The sequence below is a fragment of the Cebus imitator genome, unplaced genomic scaffold, assembly GCF_001604975.1.
Source record: "Cebus imitator isolate Cc_AM_T3 unplaced genomic scaffold, Cebus_imitator-1.0 Scaffold18, whole genome shotgun sequence".
NCBI lineage: Eukaryota > Metazoa > Chordata > Mammalia > Primates > Cebidae > Cebus > Cebus imitator.
Genome location: NW_016107333.1, coordinates 5890399 through 5901567, shown reverse-complemented (window position 1 = coordinate 5901567; position 11169 = coordinate 5890399). Strand labels below are relative to the sequence as shown.

Sequence of the window (11169 nt, the reverse complement as noted above, 5' to 3'; positions counted from 1 at the left end):
TAGTAGAGACGGGGTTTCACCATGTTGACCAGGATGGTCTCGATCTCTTGACCTCGTGATCCACCCGCCTCGGCCTCCCAAAGTGCTGGGATTACAGGCTTGAGCCACCGCGCCCGGCTCACGCCTGTAATCTTAACACTTTAGGAGGCCAAGGTGGGCTGGTCACTTGAGGTCAGGAATTTGAGACCAACCTGGCCAACATAGTGAAATCCCATCTCTACTAAAAATAATAATAATAATAATAATAATAATAATAATCATTAGCCAGGTGTGCTGGCAGGTGCCTATAATCCCAGCTTCAGGGAAGGCTGAGGCAGGAGAATCGCTTGAACCCAGGAGGCAGAGGTTGCAGTGAACCGAGATTGCGCCACTGCACTCCAGCCTGGTCAACAGAGCAAGACTTCATCTCAAAAAAACATGCAAACAAACAAACAAATGAAAAACTAAATAGTAAATACTCTCCAAAAGCTTAGCATCTGTACTGCTAAATTATGTCAGCTGGGTTTGCTGGTGACTAGCAGCCTTGCCTGGAACATACACTGTTAAGTAGCATAGTCTCCCCAAAACGTTTTTAGGGTTGTGTTTAAGAAAATACAAATTCTCAGCCAGGCGTGGTGGCTCACGCCTGTGATCTCACCACTTTGGCAGGTTGAGGTGGGTGGATCACCTGAGGTCAGGAGTTCGAGACCAGTCTGGCCCACACAGTGAAGCCCTGTCTCTACTAAAAATACAAAAAATTAGCTGGGTGTGGTGACGGGTGCCTGTAATTTCAACCATGAGGGAAGCTGAGGCAGGAGAATCATCTGGACCCGGTAGGCGAAGGTTGCAGTGAGCTGAGATTGCACCATTGCATTCCATTCTGGGCATGAAGAGTAAAACTCTGCCTCAAAAAAAAGAAAGAAAGAAAGAAAGAAAGAAAGAAAATACAGATTCTCGGCTGGACCTGGTGGCTCATGCCTATAATGCCAGAATTTTGGGAGGCCGAGGTGGCTGATCACCTGAGGTCTGGAGTTCGAGATCAGCCTGACCAACATGAGGAAGCTCTGACTCTACTAAAAATACAAAAATTAGCCAGGTGTGGTGGTGGGTGCCTGTAATCACAGCTACTCGGGAGGCTGAGGCAGGAGAATCGCTAGAACCTGGGAGACGGAGTTTGCAGTGAGCCAAGATTGTGCCACAGCACTTCAGCCTGGGTGACAGAGAGAGACTCTGTCTCTTAAAAAAAAAAAAAAAAAAAAAAAAAAAAAATAAAAATTCTCTTGGACATTTTACATGTACCCTCAAAAGTAGGCCCAGTGCCTTGGTGGCTCATACCTGTAATCCCAGTACTTCGAGAGGTCAAGGCGGGCAGATCACCTGATGTTGGGAGTTTGAGACCAGCCTGAGCAACATGGAGAAACCCTGTCTCTACTAAAAATACAAAATTAGCCAGGCATGGTGGCGCATGCTCGTAATCCCAGCTACTCAGGAGGCTGAGGTAGGAGAATCGCTTGAACCTGGGAGGCGGAGGTTGCGGTGAGCCAAGATGGTGCCATTGCACTCCAGCCTGGGCAACAAAAGCGAAACGCCATCTAAAAAAAAAAATAGGCCCAATGCTAAGACAATTAATGTAGCAAGTAGAGGTTGAAAACTGGAGCTGGATCATAGAAAAGATTGAGGAGGTCAATTGCAAGGTATCACCATCTCCTATAATGAAGTAATTTCTTACTCATTTTACTTTTTTTCTTTTAAGTAAGAATGCCCTTTTGATGTTCTGTTTATACTGCAGTGATTTCTGCATATATATATATATATATAATATATATATATAAATGTTTATATATAAAAATGACAGATTGGACACTAAGAAATTACATATCTTTTTTTGTGTGGTTTTATAAACATTGCAGCTGTGGATTCAAACTCTCAAACTTTGCAACCAATAACATTGGAATTGAGAAGACGGAAAATATCAAAAGGATGTGAAGTCCCATTAAAACGTCCTCGGGTTGACAAAAATTCATGTGAGTCTCCAGTTTGTTTATGTGCGGCTAGAATTTGACATTAGGTCAACCTCCTCTCTATTCATCCTGCCCCTATTCCCTATAGGCTCCAATGTTTGTCTCTGGTCACGTAAGATAATGTGAGTGGGACGCATTTGGATCAGAAGGAGTTTTTGCTATAAGAAAAAGAAATTCCAAAACACAAACTACTAATGTTGAATTCTATGGTATCAACTTCATATCCATAAATTACATTTGATTTGGATGCTGCTGGAAATTTAATGGCTTAGGAAGGGATGGGTTTCACATATGCAGAGTGAAACTTTAAAAATACTATTTATTAGGCTGGGCGCTGAGGCTCACGCCTGTAATCCGTAATCCCAACACTTTGGGAGGCTGAGGCGGGCGGATCACAAGGTCAGGAGTTCGAGACCAGCCTGGCCAACATGATGAAACCCTGTCTCTATTGAAAAAAAAAAAAAAATACTACTTATCAGCTGGGGCACCATGGCTTGTGCCTGGAATCCCAGCAGTTTGGGAGGCTGAGGCGGGTGGATCATCTGGGGTCAGGAGTTCGAGACTAGTCTAGCCAACACGGTGAAACCGTGTCTCTACTAAAAATACAAAAATTAGCTTCGCGTTGTGGTGGACGCCTGAAATCCCGGCTACTCGGGAGGCTAAGGCAGGAGAATTACTTGAACCTGGGAGGTGGAGGTTGCAGTGAGCCAAGACCGTGCCATGCCCTCCAGCCTGGGTGACAGAGTGAGACTCTGTCTCAAAAATAAATAAATAAATAAAATACTATTATGTTGACTTATATAAATAAATTTAAATTTCAGAAGTACCCTGTTGGCTCCAAAAAGGATTTGTGATCGCTCTAAGTAAGGCTCTTATAAACCTTATTGACTTTGGAAGTTAGTACATTTGGGAAGCCCCAAAATAGAACATAGTTGTCAGGATTGGGACATGACCTGGCACATGTTTTCAGATTATGAATCCTTAAAGAAGTGAAATTCTATCCTGGCAGGGAGGGTTTGCCCTTACTTAAAACTGTAAACTAGGAAAGGATATTTCCTTTTATCTCTAGCATTCCAGGAGTCTCTCTGTAAAGTCCTTATAGAGACATCCAGCCCAGAAATCTGTAGTAGCAGAGTATTTCTTCTTGGTCTCTTGACTACAACTCTCTTAATGGTTTAATAGCCCAGGAAAAGTCAAAAAACTACTCGGAAAACACTGACAAAGACTTATCGAGGAGACGTTCCTCCAGGCTGTCCACTAATGGGACCCATGAGATCCTAGATCCTGACTTGGTTGTATCAGATTTGGTTGATACGGATCCTTTGCAAGACACGTTGTCTAGTACCAAGGAATCTGAAAAAGGTGAGTCAGTCTGTTCAGGAATTGTCTTGCCAACCTGGTGCTTATTTAGTGAGAATTAAAGTCATTGTGTTCTGCCTTCCACAAGTAGTAAACTGTCTTGAAATCAAACTATTATATGCGCTGCAGTGTTTTTATAATGTATTGCTCTTCACTGATGATTTATTCATTAGACGTACTTTCCGGATGCATTTGTGGTTGGTTTTGCTTGTCTATGGGTCAGTGTTGGCCTGGAGGTACACTGAAGAGCCCTGCTTCTCTCTCTCTGCTGCCATCTCATTTGTGTCTTTGTGTTTATACTTCCAGCAATTTCTCCTTTCACTTTCTCTTTCTTTGAGAAGCTCACAGGCTAGCCTGTATGTATTGGAACCTATGAATGTATACTTCTATGTTTTAGATTAATTCTTTTCTGTGGCTTTCGTAGACTGTTGTAGGACTTTCGGCTTTAGAATTACATACATGTATACGTTCCTCCAAACTTTTTGTTTCTTTTAGGTCAATTGAAGTCTGCTTTGGAGGCTGGCCAGGTCTCATCTGCGCTGACTTGCCACTCCTTTGGGGATGGATCTGGGGCTGCAGACTTGGAGTTGAACTGTCCGTCAGTGGGAGAAAACACTATGAAAACGGAACCGACCTCTACCCTTGTGGAATTACAAGATATTTCAACTGTGGAAGGTTCATATTTACAGTTAAATTAATCCTCTTCTTACACTTTTGCCTATGCTTTAATTGTGAACCAAAAACAAAAAAATTGACTGTTCTGTTGATGTTTTTTCACCTTTTATTAATAACATTCCCTTATCATTTTAAAGTTATGCTCCTTTCATTTCTGATTTTGATAATTTGTATTCCCTCTCTTAGTATGACTAGGGCTTTATCTATTTTGCTTTTAAAGAACTGACCTTTTACTTTAATTTTATTGTTTGTCTTTTTAAATATCTTTGATTTCTATTTTGATTTTTCTTTCTTCCTTCAACTTTTTCTAGAACTTTAGCTAATTGATTTTAGATCTTTCTTCCCTCTTTTTTTCTTTACCTGAGGAAAATATCTTTCTTCCTGATATGAACATTTGAAGTTGTAAATATCTGGCTGGGCGCAGTGGCTCATGCCTATAATCCCAGCACTTTGGGAGGCTGAGGTGGGCAGATTGCCTGAGGTCGGGAGTTTGAGACCAGCCTGGCCAACATGGTGAAACTCCATCTCTAGTAAAAATACAAAAATTAGCCAGGTGTAGCGGCAGGTACCTGTAATCCTAGCTGCTTGGGAAGCTGAGGCAGAAGAATCGCTTGAACCCTGGAGACAGAGGTTGCAATGAGCTGAGACAGCACCATTGCACTCCAGCCTGGGTAACGGAGTGAGACTCTGTCTAAAAAAAAAAAAAAAAAAAAAAAAAAAAAAAAAAAAAAAAAAAAAAAAAAAAAAAAAAAAAAAAAAAAAAAATAATAATAATAAATACAAATAAAAATAAAGTTATAAATTTCCTACTGAGCACTGCTTTAGCAGCATCCTACAAATTTGGATATGTTGTGTTTCTGTTTTTGTTCAATTTAATATATCTCGTGATTTATTTATTGACCATGGGTTGTTGGTCAACAAATAAAGAAGTATATTGTTTTAGTTTCAAGTATTTTATGTTGCTATTGATTTCTAATGTAATTTTACTGTGATGAGAGAACATACTCTGTAGGATTTCAATCTTTTTACATTTGTTGAGATTTAATTTATGGTCCAGCATAAGCTCTGTCCTGGTGAATGTTCCATATGCACTTGAAAAGAATATGTATTTTACCATTGTTGTGTGTTTGTTTTGTATCTGTGAAATAGATCAAGGTAGTTGATGGTGTTTCTCTGATAAATTGAGTTTTGTGGGTTTTTTTTCCCTTTTGTCTAATTCTGTCAATTTGTAAAAGAGAGTTGTTAAAATCTCCGTTATTGTAGGTTTGTTCATTTCTCCCTTTAATTTTGTCATTTTTGCTTTATGTATTTTGAAGATGGCATCTTGCTTTGTTGCCTAGGCTGGAGTGCCGTGGTGTGATCTTGGCTCACTGCAACCTCCGCCTCCCAGTTTCAAGCGATTCTTAAGTCTCAGCCTCCCGAGTAGCTGGGATTACAGATGTGCGCCACTATGCCCAGCTAACTTTGTATTTTTAGTAGAGACGGGGTTTTACTATGTTGACCAGGGTGGTCTTGAACTCCTGACCTCGTGATCTGCCTGCCTCGGACTCCTAAAGTGCTGGGATTACAGGCGCGAGCCACCGTATCTGGACTAAATGTAATTACTGATATGGTTGGTTTTCGGTCTAACATGTTTTCAGTCTAACATGCTGGCCAGGCTGGTTGTCTGTTTATCTTATTTGTGTTTTGTTCTTTTGTTTCTTTTTTCTTTAGGTTAACTGATTTTTTAAGAATTTCATTTTAATTCATGTGTTATTTTTTAGCTGTATTTCTTAGCATTTTTTTTNTCCCCAGGCTGGAGTGCAATGGCACGATCTTGGCTCACCACAACCTCCGCCTCCTGGGTTCAGGCAATTCTCCTGCCTCAGCCTCCCGAGTAGCTGGGACTACAGGCGTGCGCCACCATGCCCAGCTAATTTTTGTATTTTTAGTAGAGACGGGGTTTCACCATGTTGACCAAGATGGTCTCGATCTCTTTACCTCGTGATCCACCCGCCTCGGCCTTCCAAAGTGCTGGGATTACAGGCGTGAGCCACTGCGCCCGGCCTCTTAGCATTTTTAAAGCAGCTACTCTATGGATTATGGTATATGTCCTTAACTTTTCATAGTTCACTTAGAGTTAATGTTGATCTACTTGTATGTAAAAATGTTCCAGTAACCTCTCCCATGTTGTAGTTGTCACATGAATTATATCTACATATGCTATAAATTTTTTTTTTAATTAATTCATTATTTATTTTTTTGAGAACACGTTTCACTCTTGTTGCCCAGGCTGGAGTGCAATGGTGCAGTCTTGGCACACTGCCACCTCTGTCTCCCAGATTCAAGCAATTCTGCCTCAGCCTCCCAGGCAGCTGGGATTACAGGCATGTGCCACCAGGCCTGGCTAATTTTTTTTGTATTTTAGTAGAGATGGGGTTTCACTGTGTTGGTCAAGCTGGTCTCAAACTCCTGACCTCAAGTGATCTACTTGTCTTGGCCTCCCAAAGTACTGGGATTATACGTGTGAGCCACCACGCCTGGCCTGCTATACATTTTATGATATAGTATTATGAGTTTTGCTTTACACAGTTATGTGTTAAAGACAATAAGGCAAAAGTGACAGTCATATTTACACATGCTTATTTCCAGTGTTCGTCATTACTTCCTGAATATTTCTCTTCAGCATAAGAAATTTTCTTCAGATTTTCTTATAGGTTTCCTGATGACAAGTTCTTCTGGTTTTTCTTTGTTTGAACTTGACTTTTTTTGTTTTTTAAAAGATAAGAGCCTCACTGTGTTTCCCAGGTTGGCGTGCAGTGTCACAATCACAGCCCCACAGCAGCCTGGATCTCCTGGGCTCAGGTGATCCTTCTGCCTCAGTCACTTGAGTAGCTGGGACTACAGGTGTGTACCACCATGCTCAGCTAATTTTCTTTTTCTTTAACTTTTAGCTTAAAAAAAAATATGTATATATATATATATATATACACACACACACAATTTTTCACGGTGTTGCCCAGGTTGATCTCGAACTTAACTGGGCTCAAGAGATTCTCCAGCCTCATCCTCCCAAAGTGCTAGGATTATAAGCATGACCACTGTGCCCAGCCTTGAACTTGTCTTTCTTTAACTTTCATTTTATTCTCGAAGGATCTTTTAACTGAATGTAGAATTGTGGGTTTCTTAGAGCACTCTTGGCCTCTGTTGTTTCTGAAGGGAAGTGAGTGAGCATTCATAGGAGATAGCCTGTTAGCAGGCTTGCTTTCCTTCCATTTAGCTATTTTGTGGCTGTAAGGTATTTTTATTGCATATATTTTAAAGAAGTTTTTATTTTGAAATAATTCATTATTAGAAATGTTGTCAAAAATTGGTAGAAAGAATACACCTTTGCCAAATTCCCCAGTTGCTAGCAATTTACCATATTTGCTTTATTCTGTTTTTCAAAGTACTTTTTCTGGATCAGATGTGGTGGCTTATGCCTGTATTCCAACACTTTGGGAGGCTGAGGCAGGCAGATCTTTTGAGGTCAGGAGTTTGAGACCATCCTGGCGAGCATAGTGAAACCCCGTCTCTACAAAAATAAAAAAATTAGCCAGACGTGATGGCACATGCTTGTAGTCCCAGCTACTTGAGAGGCTGAGGCAGAAGAATCTCTTGAACTCGGGAGGAGGAGGTTGCAGTGAGCTGAGATAGCACTACTGCACTCCAGCCTGGGTGACAGAGGGAGACTCCATCTCAAAAAATAATAATAATATTTTCTTAAGACAAGGACATTCTTCTACATTACCACAATATAATTTTCAAAACGAGGACCTTCTTTAGACTTTATCAGTCTGTGCCTTTCACCTGTTTTATGGTAGTCATCCTGTCTTAATTCTGTATGCTTTTTTTGGGTAATTTAAAAAATATTCATAAATTTAAAAAGAACTCTAGAAATATACAAGAATAATTCAACTAACATTCTTGTCTCCCATAGCCCCATGGCTCACTACTGTTAGTATTTGGACATGAGGGCCTCAGGGCCATATACTGGCCTGCAGGGCCCAGCTTCTTCTGGCCACCTGTTGACTCACCTTCCTGTTGATTCTGCTGCAGCCGCATGGCCTCCTTGCTATCCTGCAGCATAGCAGATACACCCCTACCTCCTACCTTGTTCAAGCACACTTTTATTGAATACTTTTTATTCCCAGCCAGAGCAAGTAGATCCATTGGGGTATATATTAGTAAAGTGATGGGTAATATTTATTTATGTATTCATTCATTTATTTGTTTGAGAAGGATTTTGCTCTGTCACCCAGGCTAGAGTATAGTGGCATGATCATAGTTCACTGCAGCCTCGACCTCCTGGGCTCAAGCCATCTTTCTGCCTCAGCCTCCTGAGTAACTAGGACTATAGGTGTGTGCCACAATGCCTGGCTAATTATATTTTTTCTTTTCCTTTTTTTTTCTGTTGAGATGCAGTGTCGCTCTGTCACTCAGGCTGGAGTGCAATGACATGATTGGGGCTCACTGCAACCTCCACCTCCCAGGCTCAAGCAATTCTCCTCCCTCAGCCTCCTGAGTAGCTGGGACTACAGGCACATGCCACCACACCCAGCTAAATTTTTGTATTTTCAGTAGGGACAGTGTTTCACCATGTTTTCCAGGCTGGTCTCCAACTCCTGAGCTCAGGTGATCTGCCTGCCTTGGCCTTCCAAAGTGCTGGGATTACAGACTTGAGCCACTGTACCCGGCCTAATTATACGTAATTGTGAAAGGAGATAGGGCTGGGCATGGTGACTCACACCTGTAATCTCACCACTTTGGGAGGCCAAGGTGGCTCAGAGTTCAAGACTAGCATGGGCAATATATTGAGACCCTGTCTCCACAAAAAATTAAAAAATTAACCAGGCTTGGTGGCACACATCTGTTGGGAGGCTGACAAGGGAGCATCACTCTAAGCCCGGGAATTCAGTGTTGCGGAGAGCTATGATCCTACCACTGCACTCCAGCCTTGACGACAGAGTGAGACCCTATCTCTGGAAAAACAAAAACAATTATGTATAATTTATTTCATTGTATGGATGTTCCATAATTTATTTACCTAGTCCCTGCTGAAAGATATTTAAGTTCTTTTTAACTTTTCCCTATTAATTCTCCCTGTTTTACAGACAAAGAGCCTAATATTTGGCATGAAGGAATGACTTAGCTAGAGTGGCACACTTCCTAATGGTCAGTATTGTAGAGGTTGGTAAAATTAAATTAAATTTTTTTGAGACAAGGTCTCACTTTCATCCAGGCTGGAATGCAGTGACGCTGTCACGGCTCACTGCAGTCTTGACTTCCAGAGCTTCAGTGATCCTCTCAGTGTTCAGCCTCCTGAATAATTGGGACCACAGGCATACGTTATCACTCCTGGCTAATTTTTGTATTTTTTGTAGAGACAAGGTTTTGCCATTTTGCCTAGGCTGGTCTCGAACTCCTGAGCTCAAGCAATCCACTTGCCTAGGCCTCCCAAAGTGCTGGAATTACAGTTGTGAGCCAGTGTGCCTGGCCCAGAGTCTGTAACTATTGTTTTCCTGCTGAGTACCTAATTCCATCTGAGAAGATGCTGGGTACTATATAAGTCAAGTGAAATGAACAGAGTCCCTACCTTTAGGGTCATTGCACAGTATGTGATGCAAATTTCTGCTCTCAGGGCACTCATTAAAGCAGTGTGTACACTCAGAGTAAGAGGCTTGGTAGGGTGGCCAGGTTTGAAGCGTAGTGTTTGGTACAAATGATGTCAGTACTCCAGGACTGGGTGGTGCCTTTTTAATTATTTGAGTTGTGGAAAATGTGTTGATCTGGAAACTAAATGGTGTTTCTTTTGGTACACAGGTTTAGTAGTGAGTACAGGACAATCCAGAAAGATTGCTAGGGGAGAGGGAGGTTGTTGAGAACTCATTCACCAGGAATGTATTATGTAAGTAAGCAGGAAATAGGTCGGGACCATGACTGTCATCAGAAGCATCCAGCCAGGCCCCTGGAAGCTGGGATGCTGTGTTAGTCACTGGTTAGTTATTGATTTCCTGAGCTGGTGCCACAGTCTTGCATTTCTAAATTGAGATGGAGTCAGTCCCAATCTAAGAAATTGGTGTGAAGGAGTCTCCTGGGTAGCAGGAGGAGGAGCTGGGAGGCCAACGCATCTAGTCTAGAGCTGGCTGTTCCAACCTAACACTGGCACTTGGGGCAGCTCTGCCACCTTGTGGAATGAGTGCTCAGTGATTTTTGTGGGGGCTGAGTGCAGAGATCTGCATTCCAGGGGACTGTAACATTCCTTGAAATGTTCACCAGGACTGTATGTCGGCACGGTTCCTTTCTTTCCACTTGGGTATTTGTGGCCTCAAAGTATTTTTCCTGCATAAATAGATGCATATTTTTTCCTGAATATATTTTTAGGAAGTTTATATTTTGAAATAATTTAGATTTATATATCTGTGTAGTGTGTTTTTTTAGAAAAAAGGTGACAAATAATTTCAGATTTATAAAAAAGTTGCAAAAATAACAAAAAGATTTCCCTTATACCTTTCCTTATGTTGGAAATATAGATTCCCCAGTTGCTAGCAATTTACCATGTTAGCTTTATTCTCTTCCAGATTTTTTAATGTGTTTTTTTGAATTGTTTGAAAATAAATTGCAGACCTTTAGCCCTGAATATTTCAGCGTGTATTTCCTGAAAACAAGGACGTTCTCTTTCATTTCTACAATATAATCAAAATCAAGACCTTTTAAAAACTTTGCCAGTTTTTCTAATAATGTTCTTTGTGGCAAAAATGGGGGTAAATTTTTTTTATTTCTGGTCAAGATCCAATCCAGGAACACACATTGAATTTAGTTGTCATATTTCCTGCAACCTCTGACTTCCTGGTTCAAGCAATTCTCTTGCCTTAGCCTTCCGAGTAGTTGGCATTACAGGCAGGCACCACCAAACCCAGCTAATTTTTGTATTTTTAGTAGAGACAGGGTTTCACCATACTGGCCAGGATGGTCCTGATCTCCTGACCTCATGATACACTCATCTCCCGAAGTGCTGGGATTACAGGCATGAGCCACCATTCCTGGCCTCTTCTGTCTCCTTTAATCTGAAACAGATTTCCAATCTTTTACTTTTTTTACTGGAGTAGAAGATCTT

The 11169-nt window shown here is 41.2% G+C and overlaps 1 protein-coding gene across 7 annotated transcripts in view; it reads left to right on the top strand.

Moving 5' to 3' along the window:
- PHF20 (PHD finger protein 20) overlaps positions 1-11169 on the top strand; it is a 176320-nt gene that overhangs the window by 100919 nt on the left and 64232 nt on the right. For all 7 annotated transcript variants that reach the window (XM_017513044.2, XM_017513016.2, XM_017513035.2 and 4 more), the window contains 3 exons: positions 1890-2003; positions 3183-3362; positions 3855-4034. In XM_017513044.2, the coding sequence (XP_017368533.1) occupies positions 1890-2003; positions 3183-3362; positions 3855-4034 (474 nt within the window). The remainder of the gene's footprint in view (positions 1-1889; positions 2004-3182; positions 3363-3854; positions 4035-11169) is intronic.